Source organism: Oncorhynchus kisutch, linkage group LG21 (assembly GCF_002021735.2).
Source record: "Oncorhynchus kisutch isolate 150728-3 linkage group LG21, Okis_V2, whole genome shotgun sequence".
Lineage (NCBI taxonomy): Eukaryota > Metazoa > Chordata > Actinopteri > Salmoniformes > Salmonidae > Oncorhynchus > Oncorhynchus kisutch.
Window position 1 is genome coordinate 7,170,802 of NC_034194.2, and position 27,651 is coordinate 7,198,452.

The following is a 27,651-nucleotide window of genomic DNA, read 5'->3' on the forward strand; positions in this document are numbered from 1 at the left end:
CACCATCTTAGTGCCAACAGTAAAACTCTGGTTCATAGGCATATGATTACTGCACACAATAGCTGTAGGATCAGCAGTCATCCAGGGCAGTAAGGGGGACATCAATTAGCTTACCTACATTGTGTCTTCTGTCGTGAAGTGACTATCATTAATGTGATGACTGCTATAATTACCTATGTTTATTACTCAATTAAATTATTAATGTCACAATTAACTCATTAGGAACTTGGGGCACCACGGGAACAGTTGTTTACTAAATATCTCTTGCATCAATAACAGTCAATTATTAATTATTACCTCATCAGTCTCGTTCTGAATATTGCATAATCCTTGGATATCTGCACGAACCCTAACCTAAGTGATTAATTAGCAATACACAAATTGGCTTAATTGTTTCTTTACTAACTAACTAAATCATCACATAGAATACGTAAACACATACAGCATAGGTTATTGATTACATACAATGAAAACAGGTCCCTAGTGGACTAACAAAAGCATGACCATTTGGTTACACAATGGAAACAGGAGTGGTATGTAAAGAGAGGGAGAGACAGTCAAATTCTCGTACATACATTTGGAAGCTACGCTCACGGGAATATGAATACTTTGCACATAAACGACCGCTCATTCGGAAAAGAAATGGAACATATTTACGCATAGATGTCTTTGTCGTCTCCCTGTTGAACTCGACACCCCCAGGGGTATGCGGAATACCGTTGGGGGTACGCCAAATAAAAATGTGATTCACATTTTATATATATATTATATTATTATATTATTATTATATTATATATTATATATATTTTATAAACGTCATTAGATTGCGCTGGAGAGAACCTGTCAGGCTCAGAGGTTTGTATTTCCATGCAGAAGATGGCAGGGACACAGTGGTAAGTAAGGCTGCATTCAATATGTGTTCCTCCTGCATTTATGATTTTCAACTGAAACACTTTTCCATTCATCAGAAGAGTTAGATAATTGTGTGTCTCTTTCTGCAGGGTTGGTGACTGAGGTGCTGGCCCCTGGCTTCTCCACCTGCACCCGCTCAGACATGGTGTGGCAGAGGGTGTGCTGAAAGCTATTGGAAAATGTCCCGGAGTGCTGGCTGGAGAATGTGCTCACTGTGCTAGTGCAGGCTGTCAACAGGGAAGGAGAGATGGCTAGAGGTTATTTTTTAAATTTATTTAACCTTTATTTAACCAGGTAGGCCAGTTGAGAACAAGTTCTCATTTACAACTGCGACCCAGCCAAGATAAAGCAAAGCAGTGCGACAAAGAAAGCAACACAGAGTTACAGATGGGATAAACAAACGTACAGTCAATAACACAATAGAAAATCTGTATACAGTTTGTGCAAACTAAGTAAGGAGGTAAGGCAATAAATAGGCAATAGTGGCGAAGTGATTACAATTTAGCAATTAACACTGGAGTGATAGTAGAAATACTGGTGTGCAGAAGAGCAGAAAAAACAAATATGGAGATAAGGGAGGTAGTAGGTTGGATGGGCTATTTACAGATGGCTGTGTACAGCTGCAGCGATCTGTAAGCTGCTCTGACAGCCGATGCTTGAAGTTAGTGAGGGAGATATACTGTAAGTCTCCAACTTCAGTGATTTTTGCAATTCGTTCCAGTCATTGGCAGCAGAGAGCAGGAAGGAAAGGTGGCCAAAGTAGGTGTTGGCCTTGGGGATGAACAGTGAAATATACCTGCTGGAGCAGTGCTACGGGTAGGTGTTGCTGTGGTGACCAGTGAGCTGAGATAAGGCAGAGCTTTACCTAGCAAAGACTTATAGATGACCTGGAACCTGTAGGTTTGGCGGCGAATATGTAGCGAGGACCAGCCAACGAGAGCTTTCAGGTCGCAATGGTGGGTAGTATATGGGGCTTTGGTGACAAAACAGATGGCATTGTGATAGACTGCATCCAATTTGCTGAGTAGAGTGTTGGAGGCTATTTTGTAAATGACATCGCCGAGGTCAAGGATCGGTAGGATAGTCAGTTTTACGAAGGTGTGTTTAGCAGCATGCGTGAAGGAGACTTTGTTGCAAAATAGGAAGTCAATTCTAGATGTCATTTTGGATTGGAGATGCTTAATTTGAGTCTGGAAGGAGAGTTTACAGTCTAGCCAGACACCTACGTATTATAGTTGTCGACATATTCTAATTCAGAACCGTCCAGAGTTAGTGATGCTAGGCGGGCGGGTGCGGGCAGCGATCGGTTGAAGAGCCTGCATTTAGTTTTACTAGCGTTTAAGAGCAGTTTAAATGGTGTCAAACTGTCTGCGTCTTTGTTTCATATCTTTCCCTCGTAATGTACGTGTTATTTTTCCTTTAGGCCTGACAGAGGTCCAGGATCATGGGGAACCTGGTGTTGAAGGAGAAAAACGCCCAGTTTGTCATCCCCCATAAACTGCTGCTGCTCCAATACAAGTATGGGATGAACTGTGAACTGATGGTGAACTGATGTTGAACTGGGGAATCAGTCATTCAATCTGTGCTATGCGTCTATTCAATCTAACATTGTTGGAATTGAAAAAGGCTCTGTCATAGCTCTGTTACATACAGTTGAAGTTGGATGTTTAAATACACAATTCCCGAGTTTAAATACAGCTAAATACATTTAAACTCAGTTCTTCACAATTCCTGAGATTTAATCCCAGTAAAAACTCCCTGTTTTAGGTCAGTTAGGATCACCACTTTATTTTAAGAATGTGAAATGTCAGAATAATAGTAGAGAGAATGATTTATTTCAGCTTTTATTTCTTTCATTATATTCCCAGTGTTTACATAAACTCAATTAGTATTTGGTAGCATTGCCTTTCAATTGTTTAACTTGGGTCAAACATTTTCAGTAGCCTTCCACAAGCTTCCCACAATAAGTTGGGTGAATGTTGGCCCATTCCTCCTGACAGAGCTGGTGTAACTGACTCAGGTTTGTAGGCCTCCTTGCTCGCATATGCTTTTTCAGTTCTGCCCACAAATGTTCTATAGAATTGAGGTCAGGGCTTTGTGATGGCCACTCCAATAACTTGACTTTGTTGTCCTTAAGCCATTTTGCCACAACTTTGGAAGTATGCTTGGGGTCATTGTCCATTTGGAAGACCCATTTGCGACCAAGCTTGAACTTTTTGACTGATGTCTTGAGATGTTGCTTCAATATACCACATATTTTCCTCTCTGATGATGCCATCTATTTTGTGAAGTGCACCAGTCCCTCCTGCAGCAAAGCACCCCCACAACATGATGCTGCCAACCTCGTGCTTCATGGTTGGGATGGTGTTCTTCGGCTTGCAAGCCTTTTTCCTCCAAACATAACGATGGTCATTATGGGCAAACAGTTCTATTTTTGTTTCATCAGACCAGAGGACATTTCTCCAAAAAGTACAATCTTTGTCCCCATGTGTTGTTGCAAACTGTAGTCTGTTTTTTTATGGCGAATTTGGAGCATTGGCTTCTTCCTTGCTGAGCGACCATTCAGGTTATGCGATATGGGACTCGTTTTACTGTGGATGTAGATACTTTTGTACCTGTTTCCTCCAGCATCTTCACAAGGTACTGCTGTTGCTGTTGTTCTGGGATTGATTTACACTTTTCGCACCAAAGTACGTTCATCTCTAGGAGACAGAAGTCATCTTTTTCCTGAGCGGTATGACGGCTGCGCTGTCCCATGGTGTTTATACTTGCGTACTATTGTTTGTACAGATGAACGTAGTTTTCACCTACCTCACTAACGACGCCTTTGGCCTATTCCCTGCCTGTACTTTAGCCTATCGGATTGCCTGTTATCAACCTACTGCCTGACCTCCCTTTTTCTTGCCTGTATTGTTGCCTTTTTGGACCCCCTGTGTTTGAACTTCTTCCTGCCCCTGGACCCAGCTACCTGCCTCCTCCTGTGGTCCTTTACAAATAAACACCTGCTGCGCCCTGCTCTCTGTCTCCCATCGTGCTCATTACAGTTGTACTAAGCAGCCATACAACAAGAGCATGTAGGCCCACTACAGTATCAGCATGTCTTGACTTCCTTATCTAAATAGTGCAGATAAAACAGCAAAAACTGTTCTCCTTGACAAGTGTTTAGCTAGTAACAAACACATTTGAAAATTATAGACAGGCCTTTAGACTGGTTGATGACCGTTACCAGGTTTCCAATCCAATGTTTATGAGTATAAAGTACATGTCACCGAAAAATGTACAGGCCTGATGGAAACAGAAACATTTGTCCTGCAATATGTGATACCTTTGATATTACTGAAACCGACACCTTTATATCAATCACTATTGTGACAATCTTTCAAGAAAATGTGAGAATAAAATCAAAATAAGGGGGAAAATGCATACAGTTACATGTTTGGAACATCAAATCGCAATACAATCGCAGTATCGAATCGCAATATATATAGAATCGTGAGAATAGCAGTACATATTGTATGATCCCAATTTCCAGCCCTAATACTGAGATCCCATAGAATTAAACAGTTCTTCCATTTTTTCAGAATATTCTGTTACTGTACATTTTTTAACTGCAGCTATCAAAATGGATTAGTAATATATAATGTATAATCAAAATTAGATAGTAATGTGTAAAGCAGGGTTGGGATCAGTTCCATTTAAATTCAAGTCAATTCAGGAAGTACACTGGCATTCCAATTATCCTCAATGTTTTTAAATAAGGACAATTTGGAATTGGAATGTGGTTTACTTTTTTAATTGACTGGAATTTAAATGGAATTGACCCTGGTGTAAAGACACAAATTCAACTTTCAAGCCTTTTGCAAATGCAGTCATTGTCGATTTCTTACCAATGGCGCTTAGAGGAATTGACATAGTATCTGACCAATTTGAGATTACATTGGAATTTGGATACATTTGCAATGCTTCTCTCTCACCACAAACACATTTCAGCATTTTATCTTCAGCAATTCCTCAACGCAAAATCAACTAGACTGATCGAGCGAGCACAGCAGGAATATAAGACCACGGACAAAGTAGAAAAAAGCGCTCTGAGGGATAAGAAAGCCTTTGTCCAGGAACTGGCCAGCAAAACAGAACAAGCTGCACCAAGAGGAGAACTGTATAACAGGTAACAACCACACAATGCCAGTCAAAGACAAACAAGGTGAAATGATAAGAACTAAAAAGGAACACGCTACAAGATGAGTCCAGCACTTTGAAGAGGTCCTCAACTGTCCAAAGAATAATGATCCAGCAGATCCACCACCATTGGATGACATCAATGGCATTAATACCAGTGCACTAGATTAAGCAGAGGTCAAAGCAGCCATAAAGGCTATGAAGAGGGGCAAAGCTCCAGGGATTAACTCTGCAGGCTGTATAACACTCCTCTCCATCCAAAGCAGAATCTTCTGCAGGATACTCCTCAAAAAGGATTGATACGGCTGTCAATGATAAACTCAGGCAAGAACAAGCAGGGTTCCGCAAAGGAAGAGGATCTTCGACCTAGGCAAAATCATTGAGCAGTGCCTTGGGAGCAGTGCCCCTTTACATCAGATGTATTGATTTTAAGAAGCCATTCAGTCGTGTTCACCGTGAGAACTTGTGGAAAATCCTCGGGGCCTTCGGAATACATCCCAATTATTGGTCGACTATACTGGGAAGTTCTATGAAAACTTCGAGCATAGTGTCGTCCTTGATGATTCTCTTAAAGAGTAACTTCAGGTTAAGTCTGGTGTAAGACAAGGCTGCATCCTCTCTCCAATCCTTGTTTTGTTACCATCAACATGAAATAACATCGGACCATGCCTGAGGAATCCAGTAGAACCTCTTTTCACATCTAGAGGACATCCACCTCCAGGAACAGTATAACAGATGCAGCATGTACGCTAAATAGATTGGTGTCCATATCAACATACAGGGGACCCAAGTCATGTGCATTAATACACCACCAACACCTCCAATTATCATCAATGGAGAGGCACTTGACATGTCGACAGCTTCACCTACCTTGGAAGCCTCATCAGCATCGACACAGAGCCAAAAAAAAGAGATCAACACCCTACTGAACAAAGCCAGAGGTGCATTCAGTAGACTCTGTCCCATCTTGAGCTCAAAAGTATGTAGCCTCAAAACAAATATCTGCCTCTACAATAGCAGCGTAAAGTCACTGCTTCTGCATGGTTACAAGTGCTAGAGGGTAGTCAAAACGGAGATGAGCAAGTTTGAGGCCTTTCATAATGGCTGCCTCCGCAAGATCTCAAACATTTTGGCCAAATAAGATCTCCAACGAGAACCTGTATTGGACGTCGGGCGGCAAGAACATTGCCCTGGATATCAACGTACACCGGTTCCATTGGCTTGGTCATGCGCTTAGGATGTCACCAGAAAGGATCCCCAAAGTTACCCTCAGATGGACACCAACTGGAAAGTGCAAGCAAGGCAGGCCAAAAACTACATGGCGAAGGACAGCGGTGGCTGAGGTGGAAGAGATCGGTCTCTCACGGGACAGGGGCCAAGCTGTGGCCAAAGACAGACTAAGTAGAAGAAGAATATTGCTGTCTTATGATCCGCCGGAACAAAGAGGACTAAGTAAATAAGTACAAACACATTTTGCCTTTGCATGTGTCACGTTATGACCTTTATTTCCTTTGTTTTGTCGTTATTTAGTATGGTCAGGGCGTGAGTTGGGGTGGGCAGTCTGTGTTTGTTTTTCTATGATTTGGGGATTTCTATGTTTCGGCCTAGTATGGTTCTCAATCAGGCAGGAGGCAGGTGTCATTAGTTGTCTCTGATTGAGAATCATACTTAGGTAGCCTGGGTTTCACTGTTTGTTTGTTGGTGATTGTCTATGTTAGTTGCTTGTGTCAGCACAGTTCTCATTATAGCGTCACGGTCGTTATTTGTTTATTGTTTTGTATAGTTTGTATTGTGTTCAGTGCTTTCTTTAATTAAAAAATCATCATGAACACATACCACGCTGAATTTTGGTCCGCTCCTTATGACGATCGTGACAGCATGATGGTTTTCAAATCAGTCTCATCACAATTAATTGTAATCTTATAGTCTTAATAATCTTAATTTTATTCTAATTATACTGAACAAACATAGGAACGCAACGTGTAAAGTATTGGTTTCATGAGCTGAAATAAAAGATACCAGAAATTGCTTATTTCTCTCAAGTGTTGTGCAGAAATTTGTTTACACTCTTGTTAGTGAGCATTTCTCCTTTGCCAAGATAATCCATCCACCTGACAGGTGTGGCATAATCAAGAAACAGCATGATCATTACACAGGTGCACCTTGTGTTGAGGACAATAAAAGACCACTCTAAAATGTCAATTTTTGTCACACAACACAATGCCAGTCTCAAGTTTTTAGGGAGCGTGCAATTGGCATGCTGACTGCAGGAATGTCCACCAGAGTTGTTGCCAGAGAATTTAATGATAATTTCATTACCATATAGCCGCCTCCAACTTTGGTTTAGAGAATTTGTCAGTACGTCCAACCGGCCTCACAACCGCAGACCACGTGTGACCACGCCAGCCCAGGACCTCCACACCCAGCTTTTTCACCTGCAAGATAATTTGAGACCAGCCACCCGGACAACTGATGAAACTGAGGAGTATTTATGTCTGGAATAAAGCCCTTTTGTGGGGCCCACCCATGGCTGTGCCCCTGCCCAGTCATATGAAATCCATAGATTAGGGCCTAATGAATTTATTTCAATTGACTGATTTCATTATATGAACTGTAACTCAGTAAATATTTGAAATTGTTGCATGTTGCATTTATATTTTTGTTCAGTGTAGTAATGAATCCCTGTTCCCAAAAGGCCTTTGGATTCTTTGCTTAAAGTGTGGGCAGAGCTGCAAAGGCATTGCATGCAATAGACTAGAGTCAACATTGTGATAGTTGTCTGTTCATCGCCTAGCTTTATTAGATGAGTAGATGCTCTTTTAAAGTTTCTTAAAACAATGATTGCATCCACAATTGTTTTCATGTTGGGAGTTAACGTAATCCAGTTTATTTGTTAGCCTATACAGTCAGATATTTCTTTTCAATTCACAGTTCAGACCTGAATGATTATATTGTATTTTCAGATTGATTAAACCTGCTAAAGCATTATTTTTACTCAGTAAAAATGTGGTAGTTGATTTGTTTATTCAACAGCTGTATTTTTTCTGTAGTAGTTAGCTACATTACTTTGATTTTGCCATTTAAACTCCAATTGAAATATGTTGTAGCGGTAAATGCTATGCACCTGCTAAATATTGCAGGTCTTTATTTTCTACATAGATTTATTATATTTATCAAACATGTTTATTTCAAAGAGTGTGTTGCCATGATTGTGCACTCCTTTTTCTTTGTACCTTTATTGATACAGAAAATCACAATTTAGAACAAGGTCTCTTTTTCAATGGTGCCCTGTGTTACAACAATCCAAACAATTACATACCGAGCAGAAACTATATACATTTGTTATACAGTTGAAGTCGGAAGTGTACATACACTTAGGTTGGAGTCTCTAAAACTTGTTTTTCAACCACTCCACAAATTTCTTGTTAACAAACTATAGTTTTGGCAAGTCGGTTAGGACATCTACTTTGTTTGTTACAGACAGATTACCTCACTTATAACTCATTACCTCACTTATAACTTACTTTGGTGCGAAAAATGCACATCAATCCCAGAACAACAGCAAAGGACCTTGTGAAGATGCTGGAGGAAACAGGTACAAAAGTATCTATGTCCACAGTTAAACGAGTCCTATATCGACATAACCTGAAAGTCCGCTCAGCAAGGAAGATGCGACTGCTCCAAAACCATCATAAAAAACCCTAACTACGGTTTGCAACTGCACATGGGGACAAAGATTGTACTTTTTGGAGAAATGTCCTCTGGTCTGATGAAACAAAAATAGAACTGTTTGGCCATAATGACCATTGTTATGTTAGGAGGAAAAAGGGGGAGGCTTGCAAGCCGAAAAAACACCATCCCAACCGGGATGCACGGGGGTGGCAGCATCATGTTGTGGGGGTGCTTTGCTGCAGGAGGGACTGGTGCACTTCACAAAATAGATCGCATCATGAGGGAGGAAAATGGGGCAACATCTCAAGGAATCAGTCTCAAGGAATCAGTTAAAGCTTGGTCGCAAATGGGTCTTCCAAATAGACAATGACCCCAAGCATACTTCCAAAGTTGTGGTAAAATGGCTTAAGGGCAACAATTGCAATTAGTGTAAACCAAAAGTTTCACCTTGACTCGTCTTTAGGATAAGTTTTACCATGTGGGGTGAATCACTTTCTACACTTGAAATTCTTAATTGGAGAACATGAACAAACTTGTCTGTTTGTAATTTCAGGGAAGTAAAATTGTTAGCAAGGATACAGCTTTGTACATGTTTTACTTCACTTAACGGGCACGCAATGTAAATACATTTGCAACAGCGGACAGTTTAGGCCTCCCCGTTTCAGTTTGTTTTTCTTTCCGTTTCGTGCCTAATGAACACAACCTTGTAGATTGATCAGTATGTTGTGTTTGGAGAGACCTTAACCGATGGGACATTAATTATCATTTTGTTCTCACTGTGATTAAAGTATTTTCGGGTAGCTTTGTGTTCCTTTTCATAGCTTTGCTTGCAGCTTCCTGCGTACTGTGCCCATGATGTTCCCTGAAGGATTGTCCAATGGCAGAAGAACCTTGAAGGAAAAGGCAATGCGTTAACTAGATATTCAACCCACAGTGAGCAACCAGTGGTGATAAAGTTGTTAAATCATAGAAATGCTGCCAACTGTTGTAGTAATAGTTGTAAAATCACACTTTTTTCCTAAGTTTTCCATATACAATTTAGTGTAAAAAAAAGTTGAAATAGAGGAAGAACGCATAACAAAGAATTTTCTTTTCATCTCTTCCTTAAAGGCAGGTCAAGGAGAAGCATCTACTCGAAGCAACAGGCCATCTGAGTATCTCTCCGGTTGCAACTCACTTCATTGTTATTGGTGAGACCCATTTTCGTCATGTCAATGGTGAAATAATGTTGGTTAGGCATGACTATCTCAATCTCTTCAATCTGAAACAGACATACACAGTAACACTTAGTGTTTTGAAACAAGGGCCCATATTCTTAAAGCGTCTCTTGAGTAGGAGTGCTGGTCTAGGTTTCCCCTTTTTGATCATAATGATTGATATTGCTTGGACGGGGAGAATCTGATCCCACATCAGCACTCCTACTCTGAGATTTTTTATGAATGTTTTATTTATTTGCACCAAGGAAAAACAAGTGATGGACAATACCACTATTTTTTTTAAATACTTGTGCAGGTGTGGTTGGAAGCCAAATAACAAATAACAAAACCTAAATCATTATAAATGTATAAATGAATTGATCATTAATCACGAAAAAAACTAACTCTATTTGTTTAGTTTAAAAGTGTGTATGCATGTGTGCATGTTAGTGTAAGAGTTAGGCTATATACTGTCCCTAAACTAGAGGAAGAGGGAAGATAGGCTTTATCAGCATGCAGTTTGCCACTCTAGCTTCAGTCAGAGTCAGATTAAAGGGACGTTACAAGCCAAAATACAAAATTTCATCAGTTCATCAATTCATCAGTTGTGTAGATCTAGCTATATGCCTAAATGAACGGAAAAGATAAGCCACACATATCTACAAATTACACCGTGCTTATATTTTCCATTCCATTTTTGATTGTGGCATATCGTTTACATTGCTATGATCTATAAAACAGATGGCCTAGGACATGGATTACTCTCAAAAGAACACTACTACTTTAAAGGTTTGAAAGACAAACTTTCATTTTGGAGTGGAATGTCCATCATGTTGGACATAAAGTGACTTCTTGTTTATTCTGCGTGAACCTACCTCAGGCACCCTATCCAGGACTATGACCTGTGTGTCGTAGAGGGTTTTCTGCACAGAGGGAGAGTACTCTCCACGATCGTATGGGCCAGCAAACTTCTCAATTATTGTCTCCTTGACACAGTTCCTGCAAAAAAAGAGTAGAATATTGAATATTTCCCCAAGCTTATCAGTTTGTTCATTATTTCACAAGTTGGAGCCGTGCATGGCCACTCAGTCATGGGTGAACAGGGAGCATGAATCCTTGTGGGGCCCACGGTGTTGAGGATCAGTGAAGTGGAGGTGCTGTTTCCTACCTTCACCACCTGGGGGCGGCCCGTCAGAAAGTCCAGGACCCAGTTGCACAGGGCTGGGTTTAAACCCAGGGCCCCGAGCTTAATGATGAGCTTGGAGGGTACTATGGTGTTGAAGGCTGAGCTATAGTCAATGAACATTCTGACGTAGGTATTCCACTTGTCCAGATGGGATAGGGCAGTGTGCAGTGCGATGGCGATTGCATCGTCTGTGGATCTATTGGGGCGGTAAGCAAATAAAAGTGGGTCTAGGGAGTACAGGAACAATAGTGGACATCTTGGAGACAGTGCGGACAGCAAACTGGGAAAGGGAGAGATTGAATATGTCCGTAAAAACTCCAGCAAGCTAATCTGCGCATGCTCTGAAAACGTGGCTAGGGATGCCATCTGGGACGGCAGCCTTGCGAGCGTTAACACGCTTGAATGTCTTACGTTGTCCACGGAGAACGAGAGCCCACAGTCCTTGGGAGCGAGCCACGTTGGTGCACTGTCTTATCCTCAAAGCGGGCGAAGAAATGAACACATTTTCTTGTTAAAATCCCCAACTCCAGTTTGCATAAAGTCCCATGTATGTTACAGTCCCTGATGACTTTCTGGAAGGAGATCCTCACCCTGAGCTTGTCTACTTTATTGTCCAGAGACTGAACATTAGCGACTAATATACTCGGAAGTGGTGAATGGTGTGCACGCCTCCTGAATTGTACTAGAAGTCCACTCCAAATACCTCTTCTCTGCCGGTGGTGTCTTGGAGCAGCCTCTGGGGTAAGTTCAATTGCCCTGGGGGGTACGAACAAATGATCCAATTCGGGAAAGTTGTATTCCTGGTCGCAATGCTGGTGAGTTACCGCCGCTCTGATATCCAAAAGTTATTTCCGGCTGTATGTAATAACACAAAAAACTTTCTGTGCTAATAATGTTTTTTTTTTAAATACGTGTAAATTATATCTGTTTTACATATCACAGGTGTTAGGTCAAGAGTATTATGGGGCACTATGTACAGTATTAATGAAATTAACTGTTCTCTTACACAGGTTATTAACTCAGGGAATTACCATGCACTGTCAAAGTTGACATTTTGGACCTTGTTGTAGCGCCACCTGGCGTAGACAGAGGTACAGAAACACCTGTCCTTGGCCTCCTGTAGAGTGGTGAAGCGGTCTCGGAAGAAGCCCTCGAAGCCAGACTGAGTGGTCTTCAGCACCTTCATGTTTTTCACGCCACTGTGAAGAATAGGGCTCTCTGTGAGGGAAGAGCACAGAGGTAAAGACCAGGGTTGTGTTCATTGGAGCAAACAACAACAAAAATGTTTTAAAGCATTTTGCAATGGAAAATGAAAATCCCAGTTTTTAATTTGTATTTTATTTTCCATGATTGAGTCTTTGAATGAAGAAATTGAGATAAAACTGTCCAGTTTGAGTGTTTGTTGCAGCTCGTTCCAGTCGCTAACTGCAGTGAACTGAAATGAGGAGCGACCCAGTGTGTGCTTTGGGGAGCTTTAACAGAATGTGACTGGCAGAACGGGTGTTGTATGTGGAGGATGAGGGCTGCAGTAGTTATCTCAGATAGGGGTTGTGAGGCCTAAGAGGGTTTTATAAATAAGCGTCAACCAGTGGGTCTTGCGACCGGTATACAGAGATGGCCAGAATACAGAGGAGTAGAGTGCAGTGACGTGTCCTATAAGGAGCATTGGTAGCAAATCTGATGGCAGAATGGTAAAGAAGACCTAGACGCTCGAGAGCACGCTTACCTGCCGGTCTATGAATTCTGATTAAATGAGTAGTAAACAGACTGTGTGTAACAGTTGTTAAAGTACTGGGTGAATTTCACCAGGTTCATATACTAATATGTCATGTTGATTTGTTATCATGCATGCCTGCATCCTGGGAGTAGGGGAGTGGGTACTTAAGTTATGCCCTGCGTGCTCGTGTTCAAATCATTTTGATGCACTATGAGAGGTAGGCACGCTTTTTCTGTCGTCTTTTTAGGATGATATCAACATTCTGAATTCAACATGTGGGTAATAGCTAGCTAAGGTATTAGCATGTGTATGTGTGAACGATGGCTAGCTCCTCGAACGATCCCAGTCCCTTGTATTGTGCATCTGTTGTAGTAAGAGGCGACGATTCTCAGAACATATGTTGTCTACAAATGTTTGATTTTCTTTTGGATGCAGATGCAGGATGCAGAGATAGTTTTAATCAAGCACAATCACCGCGGTGCTGCTGTTCTAGAGACTAATTATGTCATTGAGGTACTCTTGCCGCCTTGTGGCAAAAGGTGGAACTGCAGTCTTTTCTTTCCTGTTTATTTTTATTCTGACAATGATGTATTAACTAACATAGAAGTGTGGTCATCAACAGACATTTTAACGTAACATTAGTGGTTTAGTGTTATGGCTACTTATAATGGTGATGAACCCAAATTCACTGCTGGGAGGGGGAGGTGTTTCTCATACTCTGATCAAACCCCTGTAAAGCGTGTAGCTGCAGGAGGTTCCCCCATGTTTTGCTCCACAAAAAAAATGTGGATGAAATCCCTTCATCTAGTGTTAATCCAAACACCCCTGTAGATGGTCTAGCTGAGCCGGTCACTCAGCTAGCCCGGGAAATAGGGAGCTCCATTAGGGAAGAACTACAGAGTGGCAGGTCCAGTACTTATGAGCCACCAGTAAGTACAGAAAAGATAAGTGATCATCATTCAGAGTCAGTAGGATATGTGGACCTCAGTAAAATTAAGTTCATCATGCAATCAGACATAAAGGAACCTCCACCATATAGAGGAGATGGTACAGACAAATGCTCCATTCATGAATGGGAGGAGTCGATGAGAATAAACTTGAGGAGGAAGGGATGTCCTGTTGGGGAACAATCAGATGAGATGATTAGTCGATTATCTGGCAAAGCAAGAGACATGGTAAAGATACATTTACCCAATGAGACAACTGTTGATCCTACAGAGAAGCCAGAGATTGTATTTGACATTCTGAAACAGAATTTCAGTGAATTGGCCTATTCATGCATGCCTTTGGCTGATTTTTACAATACTAAACCTGTACCCGGAGAGGCTGTTATAGAGTATTGGGTTCGATTGAACAAGGCCGTAGATGTCGCTGACGAGGGCCTTAAGAGACAAGGTAAGAAGATTGACAGCTCCAACTCCGATGTCGTTAGGATGTTTGTAACATACTGCCCTGACCCCAAACTGGCAGCAGTATTCCAATACAAGTCTGCTGAGAAATTGTCTGCGAGTGAAGTACAGGAGAGAATCTTTGAACATGAACGCCGCAGGAAGGCCACTGTGTGTGAATCTACCACTCTATCCTCAAAGCAAGTAACAGTACATACCCAGATAACTCAGTTTGAAGGTGGGGTCAATGCTTGTGCGTGCATTGACACTTCTCTCACATCAAGTGCCAAACAAGATGGGCCGAGTGCAAGTATCGAGAGACTCATTCACCTGCCTGAATGTACCTTAGAGAAGAGCATACCACCCGTTATGGTTTCACGGGCACAGGCCAAGGCACCATCTTTCCCCGCCCAACCCTTCAGGCGTAGGGAATGCAGGGTTTGTGGCTTAACAGATCACTCCACTGTGATGCACTGTAGACATGAGAACCTGTGCCTCTGGTGCTTTTCCCCAGATCATTGGAAGTCAAATTGTCCAACACAGGGGGAACGCTATGGTGGTGAGAGACGCCCACCACAACAGCAGAGAAACTCACCACCACAGCAGTAACCGTTAAACTGACACGCCCACAGGTGAAGGGGGAAATGTGGGTGTTCAACTGTCTACCCCCAAGAAAGAATCCGATGATCTCGAGAAAACGTATGAGATTTTGTGCTCTGATGCGAAAGAAGGAGAGAAAGTTGTTATGTTAGGTTCACAAGAGGTTGAGGCTTTTTCAGATTTGTTTTACACCTCTGTGTCTGTACATGGGAAAGTGCAGCTTAAGGGCATGCTTGACACTGGGTCTATGGCCTGTACATTGAGTGAACATGCGGAGGAGAGACTTTTGGAAGCAGGTGCCCTTCCTCAGCATTATCAGACTCCTACAGAGTTAGTGTTAGTGGGGTGTGGGGGGAAGAAGACCTCAACAAAGTGTTTCTATGATTTGGAGATGCAAATCTATGGATTGATGTTAAAGTGCCCACCCTGGTTGTTCCTGGACAGCGTGATGATCTCATCCTGGGATCGAATGTCATTAAGCATCTATTGCATGAGATGAAAGGCACTGACGAGTACTGGAAGCTCATCAACAACATGGATGGCCAGACCCACTCACCAGAGGGTGAGAAGTTTCCGCAGATGATGACGACAAGTGTCACAAGATGGAAGGGACAGCAAGTCGGTGGCAAGATTGGGACAGTGAAGCTCACTCAAGCTGTGACTCTTTCGCCCAAGACTGAACACTTAGTTTGGGGTAAACTTCCTAAAAATGTGGCATTGTCTCCAGGCAGCACTGTAATAGTCGAGCCTACCAGGTCAAAGGTCATGCCCAGAAACATACTTGTGGGTAGAGTTACTACACCCATGTGGGGAGATGGCTGGGTCCCTTTGAGGGTAGTAAACTGTCCTGACAAACATCTCACCCTAAGACGTAACATGAAGCTGGCCGATATGTCTACATGCTTGGCTGTTGAGGATGCAACGATCTTTCAGGGCCTTCATGAAGTGAGGAAAACCCCAATGGAACAGAAGCAGGATGACAATGGCTGCCACAATCTGAAACAAAGACTGTCTGATCTAGGATTAGTAGACATTGACATTAATGGATGCCAGGTAACTGACCAGTGGAAGGAGAAGCTTGTGAATACCATCACAAAATATGAAGACATCTTCTCAAGACATAATCTGGACTGTGGAGAAGCCAGGGGTTATGTTCACCGTATCCACCTGGTTGATGACAGACCTTTCCGGCTACCATACAGAAGAGTTCCACCTGCTCATTACCTGAAGCTGAGGAAGGTATTGACAGATATGGAGGACGTAGGTTTTATACGCAAGTCGGTTAGTGAGTATGCCTTCCCTTTAGTCGGGAGTCTGAGGATATGCACTGACTTCAGGTGGATGAATGCACGAACGGTGAAGGACGCTCATTCCCTTCCTCATCAAGCAGATTGCCTCGCAGCCCTTGGTGGCAGTGCATTTTTCATCACCATGGACTTCAGGATTTTATAACATTCCAGTTCATGAAGAGGACAAGAAGTACACCGCCTTTACCACATCGATTGGACTTTATGAGTACAATCGCATGCCACAAGGTCTGTGTAACAGCCCGGCCTCTTTCATGAGAATGATGTTAAGTATATTTGGGCACCTACATTTTTCAAATCTCCTTTGTTACCTAGATGACTTGTTGGTCTTTGCACCCACCGAGGAACAGGCTCTACAGCGACTTGAAGTTGTGTTTAGCTGTCTAAGAGCCAACAATCTCAAACTAGCACCCAAGAAATGCCACTTCCTACGAAGAACAGTGAAATTCCTCGGACATACAGTGCCTTGCGAAAGTATTCGGCCCCCTTGAACTTTGCGACCTTTTGCCACATTTCAGGCTTCAAACATAAAGATATAAAACTGTATTTTTTTGTGAAGAATCAACAACAAGTGGGACACAATCATGAAGTGGAACGACATTTATTGGATATTTCAAACTTTTTTAACAAATCAAAAACTGAAGAATTGGGCGTGCAAAATTATTCAGCCCCTTTACTTTCAGTGCAGCAAACTCTCTCCAGAAGTTCAGTGAGGATCTCTGAATGATCCAATGTTGACCTAAATGACTAATGATGATAAATACAATCCACCTGTGTGTAATCAAGTCTCCGTATAAATGCACCTGCACTGTGATAGTCTCAGAGGTCCGTTAAAAGCGCAGAGAGCATCATGAAGAACAAGGAACACACCAGGCAGGTCCGAGATACTGTTGTGAAGAAGTTTAAAGCCGGATTTGGATACAAAAAGATTTCCCAAGCTTTAAACATCCCAAGGAGCACTGTGCAAGCGATAATATTGAAATGGAAGGAGTATCAGACCACTGCAAATCTACCAAGACCTGGCCGTCCCTCTAAACTTTCAGCTCATACAAGGAGAAGACTGATCAGAGATGCAGCCAAGAGGCCCATGATCACTCTGGATGAACTGCAGAGATCTACAGCTGAGATGGGAGACTCTGTCCATAGGACAACAATCAGTCGTATATTGCACAAATCTGGCCTTTATGGAAGAGTGGCAAGAAGAAAGCCATTTCTTAAAGATATCCATAAAAAGTGTCGTTTAAAGTTTGCCACAAGCCACCTGGGAGACACACCAAACATGTGGAAGAAGGTGCTCTGGTCAGATGAAACCAAAATGGAACTTTTTGGCAACAATGCAAAACGTTATGTTTGGCGTAAAAGCAACACAGCTCATCACCCTGAACACACCATCCCCACTGTCAAACATGGTGGTGGCAGCATCATGGTTTGGGCCTGCTTTTCTTCAGCAGGGACAGGGAAGATGGTTAAAATTGATGGGAAGATGGATGGAGCCAAATACAGGACCATTCTGGAAGAAAACCTGATGGAGTCTGCAAAAGACCTGAGACTGGGACGGAGATGTGTCTTCCAACAAGACAATGATCCAAAACATAAAGCAAAATCTACAATGGAATGGTTCAAAAATAAACATATCCAGGTGTTAGAATGGCCAAGTCAAAGTCCAGACCTGAATCCAATCGAGAATCTGTGGAAAGAACTGAAAACTGCTGTTCACAAATGCTCTCCATCCAACCTCACTGAGCTCGAGCTGTTTTGCAAGGAGGAATGGGAAAAAATGTCAGTCTCTCGATGTGCAAAACTGATAGAGACATACCCCAAGCGACTTACAGCTGTAATCGCAGCAAAAGGTGGCGCTACAAAGTATTAACTTAAGGGGGCTGAATAATTTTGCACGCCCAATTTTTCAGTTTTTGATTTGTTAAAAAAGTTTGAAATATCCAATAAATGTCGTTCCACTTTATGATTGTGTCCCACTTGTTGTTGATTCTTCACAAAAAAATACAGATTTATATCTTTATGTTTTAAGCCTGAAATGTGGCAAAAGGTCGCAAAGTTCAAGGGGGGCGAATACTTTCGCAAGGCACTGTATCATTAAAGAGGACGGTGTGTCAGTGGATCCTGAAAAGGTGGAGACCATTGCCAAGATGAGCCAAGCTCAGCTGATGGAGGCAGACGGATGCCCTCCCTCTGCTCGGAGGCTGACATCCTTCTTGGGTATGGTATTATATTACCAGCACTTCATTCCTGACTGTTCCGCCATAGCCAGACCTTTGTTTGCACTCAGTGAGGGTCAAAAGAGAAGAGGAAGAGATGGGAAGAAGGGCCACAGGGCTATTTCCCGGAAGCTGACGCTATCGGATTGGACTGAGGAGTGTGTCGTTGCATTCCAGAAGCTGAAGGATGCTCTTTTGAATTGTGTCATGCTAGCTCACCCTGATTTCGAGAGGCCGTTCATTCTCTTCACTGACGCTTCCTTGGGTGGTCTTGGGGCTGTGCTTTGTCAAGTGCTTGATGGTGAAGATAAGGCAAGGCCCATAGCATTCGCGAGCAAGACCCTGAGTAAGTCGTAGAGAAGGTATCCGGCACACAGACTTGAATTTCTAGCACTGAAATGGAGTGTGTGTGAGAAATTCAGTCACTGGCTTAAGGGGCACGAGTTCACTGTCTGGACAGATAGTAACCCGTTAACTTCTTATGGCTGGGGGGCAGTATTGAGTAGCTTGGATGAATAAGTTCCCCAAACTAAACGGCCTGCTCCTCAGTCTCAGTTGCTAATATATACATATTATTATTAGTATTGGATAGAAAACACTCTAAAGTTTCCAAGACTGTCAAAATATTGTCTGTGAGTATAATAGAACTGATATTGCAGGTGAAACCCTGAGGAAAATTAAACCAGGAAGTGGCTTCTATGTTCCATAGCCTGCCTTTGCGCCATTTACAGGGATATCAACCAGATTCCTTTTCCTATCGCTTCCTCAAGATGTCAACAGTCTTTAAACATAGTTTCAGGCTTTTATTTTGAAAAATGAGCAAGAAAGATAACATCATTGTATGGCCGGGTGCCAGCAGTGTTTTGTATGCGTAACAGAGTTTGGGCAGCCATTGCCTTTCCCTCTCCGACTGAAAAAGACAGTTGTGGTTGATATATTATCGATTATATATTTTAAAAACAACCTGAGGATTGATTATAAAAAACGTTTGACATATTTCTGTGGACATTACGGATACTATTTGGAATGTGTCTGTGTTGTCATGACCGCTCTTTCCTGTGGATTTCTGAACATAACGCGCCAAACAAACAGAGGTATTTTGGATATAGAAATAATCTTTATGGAACAAAGGAACATTTATTGTGTAATTGGGAGTCTCGTGAGTGAAAACATCCGAAGATCAAAGGTAAACGATTAATTTGATTGCTTTTCTGATTTTCGTGACCAAGCTACTTCATGCTAGGTGTACATAATGTTTTGTTGAGCAATCGATAAACTTACACAAATGCATGGATTGCTTTCGCTGTAAAGCATATTTTCAAAATCTGACATGACAGGTGGATTAACAAAAGGCTAAGCTGTGTTTTGCTATATTGCACTTGTGATTTCATGAATATAAATATTTTTAGTAATATTATTTGAGTGTGGTGCTATGCAATTCAGCGGTTGTTGACAATTATCGCGTTAACTTCTTATGGCTGCCATCCCGTTAACGTACATCATGACAAACCCAAGCTGGACGCTTGTGAGAACATGGGTTGCCAAGCTGGCACCGTACAACTTCGATTTGAAGCGTATCCCAGGCAGCAAGAATACAGTAGCAGATGCACTGAGCCGCGACCCCTTCGCAGTGGACTGTCCCGCAAAGAATGGTGAGGAGTCCTACCTAGCACTTCTGAATGAGGCTGTTGGGACGTTGAATGATGATGTCCAATATGCCTTCCGTTGGGCTTCTTATCCCCAGGAGATAACCTCCTTGACCACTGCTGAAGTGAAGGCTATATGTCTGCTACATATCGACTGAGAATATTCAACGGAGATGCAAGCAATCCAGCTTGGTTCCAACATCCAACGGCTGCTTTCTCCTGGTATTTACACTTTGCCTGAACTCTCGCACGAGGAACTTCGAGATCTTCAGCTGCAAGACTCTGTGACTTCCAAGGTAATCTCTTTCGTCTTCAATAAGAAACGGCCCACCAGACGAGATCGATACAATGTTTCTTCTAAAGTGTTGTTGCTGATGAAACAGTGGGACAGCTTGATTCTAAGAGAGGGAGTTCTGTATCGTGTCATTAAGGAGAGTCACACAAACCAGAGAAAGTTCCAGTATGTCTTGCCAGAGGTGTTGAGACTCAATGCGATGACTGGCATTCACGACCTTGCAGGATATCAAGGCCAAGATAGAACTCTAGCCTTGGCCAGACAGAGGTTTTTCTGGCCTGCAATGGAGAGCGACATCAAGGAGTATGTGCGCTGCTGCCAGAAATGGGTTCTAGCAAAGACTCAAGAGCCAGCGGCTAGAGCTCAGTTAGAGAGCATCAAGACTTGCTCTCCCGTGGAGTTGGTGTGTTTGGATTTTGGGACAGCGGAAGACAGTAAGAAGAATTCAGTTGATGTTCTGGTGGTGACTGACCACTTCACTAAACTTGCCCATGCATGGCCATGCAGAAACCAGACAGCCAAGCAAGTAGCTCGTAAACTGTGGGATCATGTCTTCTGTGTCTACGGATTTGCTTCAAGGATCCATACTGATCAGGGTGAAAATTTAGAGAGCGAGCTAATAGCAGAACTGCTTAAGCTCTCCGGTGTCCAAAAGTCAAGAACCACGGCATATCACCCAATGGGGAATGGAGAAACTGAACGCTTCAATAGGTAGCATGCTCAGGAGTCTGCCCTTGAAAACCAAAGAACATTGGCCTGAACAAATCCAGTCATTGACATTTGCCTACAATGCCACTGTTCACGAGACTACAGGCTATGCTCCATTCTTTCTCATGTTTGGTAGTGTCCCTTGGCTACCAGTGGATGTTATGTTCCGCAATGTTTTGGACAACTCCAGTGTTGTGGATTGCAACAAGTATGTCGAGACTCTGATCACTGGGCTGAAGGAAGCTATGAGTGTTGCCCAAAAGCACCCTGACAAGCAACAGAGACGACAAGGTCGGGAGTATGAAAAGCGGGTTGAAGGCATCAGGTTGTCCATGCGGGATCATGTCCTCATCGCCAACAAGGGTGAAAGGGGCCGCCGCAAGTTGGCTGACAAGTGGAACCCCGAGATTTTCACAGTGACTTCAGTCAATCGACAAACCCACACGTAAATAATTCAAGACCGTTACGGCAGAGAGAAAGTGGTTTCCTGCCATTTGAAATTGATGATTCAGTGCACTTCAATGACAGTGATGCTGCAGGGCTTTCAATCACTGTAGATGCAGGAGAGGTCACCCACTCTGGCGATGGACTGGACAGGGAAGACATGGAGGACTCTGGGGAGGAAAGTGCATCTCGGCTGGCAGAGGATTCAAGCGATTACCCCGAGCTCTGGACATCGGATGGAAAGTCAGAACCAGAAGAACCTTGTTTGCTTGAGGAAAATGACCGCACCTCTGAGATCCTGGAGCTGATTCCCACAAAACCCTCCGCTGATCAATAATCTAAGGCTAGAGCCACTGTTAGTCACCATGGCCCCTAGCCCAGTGGCAAGTCGTACAAGTGCGGGGAGGGTAGTTAAACCCCCCCCCCCCTCCCCGGTGCAAGTTTAACATAGTACAGAGATATGATTTAGTACAGAATTGCCGTTTTTTTAAGGCTAAGAATGTAGGTATAGTGTAGGAGGCACTATGCATCTAGGGGCAGCATCTAGCTGTGATATTTGAACTGCCATCCAGTGACCTCTCCAGAGGAGCATTGTGGTTGTTGTATACTAGCTACCTAGCTAGTATTGGCTGGCATTCATGATAGCTAGCTTAATTGGACAAGTATAGATTGTACCTCCCTGTTTTACTCAGTTTCAGAGCATTTTCTTCGGTTTGGTGCCTAATGAATATGACGTTGCTTTTAGGTTCACCACTCATCATACAAAGTAAACCTTCATACATTTGAACTTCATACAGATTTGATAATAAGTTGTCCATGTGCTAAAGGTAGATCCTGATGGTAAGATATCTTTCACATAGCTGTGTTCTAGTATGTAAAGTGATGTTATTAGCTCACTAGTTCTATGTGCTTGAAATAAGGCATTACGGTACTGTGACATTTTCATTCAATCTTGAGTATGTCTGTGACCATTATTAGCTCACCATTATGATTCTGTTCGACTTCACAGAAGCGCCAGGATTCAGGGCTGTAGATGAATGCATGTACATGCTCGACACCATTCTGTGCAAGAAAGACGAGCCTCATTCATTAAATGCATCACTATTAAATGTCACTTAATCCAAGTATACCTTTACAGAGTACACACAGGGCTCACATCCAATAGCTTATCTATATCATAGACATCATTCCAAACAACTTCCTTCTCCCCTCGAAAGTGTCCCTGCAGAGCTGAAGGGACTGAAGTGTTGGCGGTATGGGGAAATCGCAACCTATTTCACACCACAATAGACTAAATGTTGATCGCACCCTATTGCTTTCACCTATCTAAACCCTTAAGTTGTATGAGGGCAAGTCCTCAAAGAAAGGCATTGTGTTTTGGATTTTGAATCCTGCCTTTATTCTACTGTACCTTCTCCAGTCTCCTCCATGGTGCCTCCTCAATCTTCACGTTTACCCTGGTCACATGTTTGAAAGATGTCAGGAAATGTTTGCTGATGTCCATGGCGAACTGCTCTATGGTCAAAACCTAAACAAAACACAAACTTAGTCCTGTATTAAAGTCAATTGGAAATACATAAATATATGAAATTAGATTTAGCCTATCTTTCCATTTCAAGTGAGACTGATGCATTTTTTGTTGAATTTACACAACAGAGTATGAGACATGCTAGCATGGTGGAACCTCTTAGAAAGATTGACGTGGCAATCAGGCTGGTTCCAGGTTAGAGAAATGCACTCATCTTGACATTAGACCACCCTTTAGGGGTGTCTAACAAACTGATATTGAAGTGAACTATATCACCAAGTCATTTTGGCTACCCATTCCATTTGCAGTGCTTTTATTCATTCAGCATTCTGCCATCTACTTTTCAGATGATGATAGCTGTCTTCCCAAACCTTTAAACTCTTTCTATGTATCTGGTGTGAGTGCACAACCACGTACTCCCTTCAGCTTAGCCAGTGCATGGACAGTGTTCTTGACAGTGTCAGTAGGGATGATGTCCGAGTTGTCACCGGTCAAGTAGTCCTTGCGGGACTTGAGGGTGAGCTCCACATTAGCCGTCAGCTCAGTGATGTAGTGGTGAGTTCCCTTTCGTCTGATGAACAGCACCTTGACCAGATTCTTGCCATAGCCGGTCCGCACAAACTCCACATTCTACAGAAACGTCAGAACATTGGGGTTGGTTGCACAAAGTGCTGTGACAGTGATAATAATAAGTATACATTTAATTGATTTACCGCTTTTCATTACAAGAAGAATCTCAAATATGCTTTTAAAACAAAAATGAAGTTGGTGCAACTTCCGACGCACATTTACTGTGAACACTGAGGCTGTACTCGCTTTAGGTCACAGCCAAGTGACTATTTGATCATAAAGTAGACCCACCAAAGTGGCCTACCATCAAAGACTTTTGAAAAAAACATGCAGGACCTGACATTAACCTGTCTATCCACTTGTCCGACAGACAAGGTGACTGAAAATGTTGTGTTGTTTGATACAAGAAACCACTTTACGAAATAAAAATAATTATTATTACCTTACCATTATTAGAGAGAAATAGCCAAATTATGCTACCCCCTGCTTATTGGCTACTTAGCTTATTCAAGACCGTCTCAAAATACAACACTTTAAGACATAAAAAGCTCTTTACCTGATTTGCTTTTCAAAGATGGCTAGAAATGCACACATTTTGTGATACTGTAGGAAGAAACCACTCCCCCATTGTTGACTAGAAATTAGCTATAACTGGGCTAATAACTCAGTAACTAGCAAAGAATATGAATAAATGTGCACGTGGCTACAAAGTGCTATAAACACAGTCCAGTTCAAAGTGAATGGCACGGATCCATATATGGCAATGGCTATTTGCATATAGGCCTACTGCAGCTCTGATTGGTTATGGCGTGCTGGTCTGTGTAGAGTATGGCCTGAGTCGGGCCTGTCATTGCAATAGAATTGTACTCCAATGTGCTTTGCCTACAAGAAAATGTCTTGCATAGTCAATTTTGCATACTAAGTCATGCAGATAATAGATCATTTTGTTTTGTTTTGTTACATTGAAAGTGGCTAATATTGCATTGATTCAAACATCATTCCCACAGTAGAGTGAAAGGGGAGAACTCTAGAAAGTTGAGTGAAGTTCAAGCTTCTTTGTGCTGGCTGATATTTCTTCTGTGTGGCAGTCCAAGGGGAGCTGCACAGCTTAGAGGGAACATTGATTGTAACTTATTGCAGCATATCAACAGTGTTACAATTAACTTTTAAACTGTGTATCTAATGTGTAAAGATACTATTTCTGCCACATTACTTTGAAAATATGTTGGATGCATACTAAGGTTTATCTACAATCTGTCTGAAGACCCTATATTCCAAGAGATAAAAACCAATCTGATATTTGTGGCATATCAACATGTTATACTGTATTGTGTTATATTGGGTCGGAAACTCAATAAATGTTATTCCATTACTGTTTGTTTCTAATTCTCAAAGTAAAAACTCTACGGACACTATGAAAGCTAAAACCAAGTTTATTCTTTCCAGAGGGTCAATGCAGCTGCATTAGACAAAAACATATTCACACAAGCACTGATATTTAACCCTTTCTCCTAGGCTGTCTCCTCCTCCACATCTGAACAGCCAATGCTGTTGTTCGACAGAACCTTAGTGATATCTGTTCTTCCTCACTTCATCTAACCTGACCTCTACCCCAAAGTGCTCACTCCTCCCCAACTCAAGGCTGTCATGGTTATTGATACCAGACTGTGTCTCCTCAACCCCCAGAGGATCCCTGATGGCTAACAATAACATATCCTGACATAATGTAAATATTATACTTTACCCTCTCTCCCTCAGTGACATAACTAATTATATTTCATATTCTCAGAACCCAACACTACTAAATAGTATATTATAGACTAAAGAAACCGTATAGACCAGGAGTAGGCAACGCTGGTTCTGGAGTGCCGCAGCCACTTCATGCTCTTGATTTAACCGACCTGGAAGACCAGGTGTGTTTAATTTAGGCAATCACTGAACTGATCAATTCACTCAGTTGGTCAGGTGTGGTGCCCAGTTGGAACAAAATCCTGCAGTACCTGCGGCACTCCAGGGACAGGGTTGCTTGTATAAACAGTAGAAAGCTATCATAGACAGTAAGAGCTATTTGCACATTTGCAAATGTTATGGAATGCACCTAATACAAATTCCATGAATTATGACAATTATTTAAGGCTTGGTAAAAGTTTAATGGATTTAAGTTTGGGATTAACAAATAGTTTTTTATGTTGAAAGTAACCACCCTATTGCCAGTCAGAGAAAGCGGTTTGGCTCAATGGTCATTGACCCCACACAACAAATACTTAGTATTTATGTTCTGAAGAAATCTAATGGGTCAATGTTAACAAGACAACAAGAATTGCAAACTTGACTTAAGACATACAAACCTAAAAAAAAAATCTGTACCTGAGTTGAGGTAGTTGCCATGGTGTCTGTGCCTCCTCCAGTCTCCTGATGTCCTGTAGTGTCCTTGTCTGCAGCAAGAGTGGAATTTGGCTATGATGGAGGATTTTGTAAAGAGGGTGGTCTTACCTGTTGTCATTTTCACAGTTACGCAAGTAACTGTCAGTTGACAAATGTTGTCATATCTTTCAATTATCAACCTGTAACCATTTGCCTTAGAAAAATATATTTATTTGATAACCTGTGGATCAGAATTCTGATAATTCACAACATAATCTTGAGAACTATGTCAATTTTTTTTTTACTAGAAAAGGAATGTTTCAATCAGAAACAATACATGCTTACATCAGATATAGTGCCTTCAGAATGTATTCACACCCCTTGACGTTTTCCACATTTTGTTGTGTTACTAAGTAGGATTAAACATTTTTGTCAACGATCTACACAGAATACTCTGTCCATGTAGTGGAAAAATTCTGACATTTGTAAAAAAAATATATACCATTACAAATAAAACACTAATGTATCTTGATGACATAAGTATTCAACCCCCTGAATCAGTGATACAGCTGTGAGTCTTTCTGGGTAAGTCTTGTTCACATTGGCAGTTTGAAATGACTCATCCATTTTTTGGGCATATCTGATTAGAATCTGTTCTTTTTCCTGCAGTCTGAGTACCCCAAAAGCATATGGAATCAGATATTTCAAGCCACAGTTGGGTACAAGTATGATTCCTGGCCATGTGTCTGAATGATCAAATCTGATTTGCACAGAAGTGTTTTTAGACTGTTATTTGGCATATCTTGTTTTTCGCTAGCTACTCTGTTGACAATTTGACAAGAACGTGGTAGCTAACTAGCTCGTTTTGAAAGTTAAATCATCATATCCTTTGAGCCTTTAAAAGTGTTCTTATACTATGATTTTAAACGTTCAAAGCAACTGGGAAACGTCCATGTCACCTTAGCTTGCTGCATAACTTCTGAGTGATAGGAAGCTTGAGCACCACCAATCAGCCTACAGCACTGTGCACACACCCACCAATACTATGACAACTAGCATAGCCATGTCAGCAAATGACTGTTGTCTGAACACACACAAATCAGATTTTGAAACTTGTAACTTGCTATTTGGACAGTCAGTAGTCCAAAACGGATTTGAAAAACAAAACTGATTTGCGCATTAAGGCCTTCAGTGTGAACAAAGTTTAAGAACTTCTTAATTCTTCAAGCTCTGTCAAATTAGTTGTTGATCATTGCTAGACAACCATTTGCAGTTCTTACCATATATTTCCAAGGATGCCTGTAACAACCACCCGAGCCACTGCCTGGTCACCCCTCTATCATCCAGAAGGCGAGGTCAGTACAGGTGCATCAAAGCTGGGACCGAGAGACTGAAAAACAGCTTCTATCTCAAGGCCATCAGACTGTTAAAAAGCCATCACTAACATTGAGTGGCTGCTGCCAACATACTGACTCAAATCTCTAGCCACTTTAATAATAAATAATTGGATGTAATAAATGTATCAATAGTCACTTTAAACAATACCACTTAATATAATGTTTACATATCAAATCAAATCAAATGTATTTATATAGCCCTTCGTACATCAGCTGATATCTCAAAGTGCTGTACAGAAACCCAGCCTAAAACCCCAAACAGCAAGCAATGCAGGTGTAGAAGCACGGTGGCTAGGAAAAACTCCCTAGAAAGGCCAATACCTAGG

The 27,651-nt window shown here is 42.0% G+C and overlaps 1 protein-coding gene across 1 annotated transcript; it reads right to left on the reverse strand.

Annotated features, from left to right (window-relative positions):
* Positions 1-7,866: 7,866 nt before the first annotated feature.
* uox (urate oxidase) lies at positions 7,867-26,087 on the reverse strand. Its single transcript, XM_020455456.2, has 8 exons — positions 25,932-26,087; positions 23,412-23,624; positions 22,878-22,994; positions 22,450-22,528; positions 12,177-12,363; positions 10,835-10,958; positions 9,941-10,024; positions 7,867-9,653 (listed from the first exon to the last, which is right to left on the reverse strand). Exons 1-8 carry the CDS (start codon positions 25,950-25,952, stop codon positions 9,579-9,581), a joined length of 900 nt encoding a protein of 299 aa, XP_020311045.1. The 5' UTR covers positions 25,953-26,087; the 3' UTR covers positions 7,867-9,578.
* Between the last annotated feature and the right edge of the window lie 1,564 nt (positions 26,088-27,651).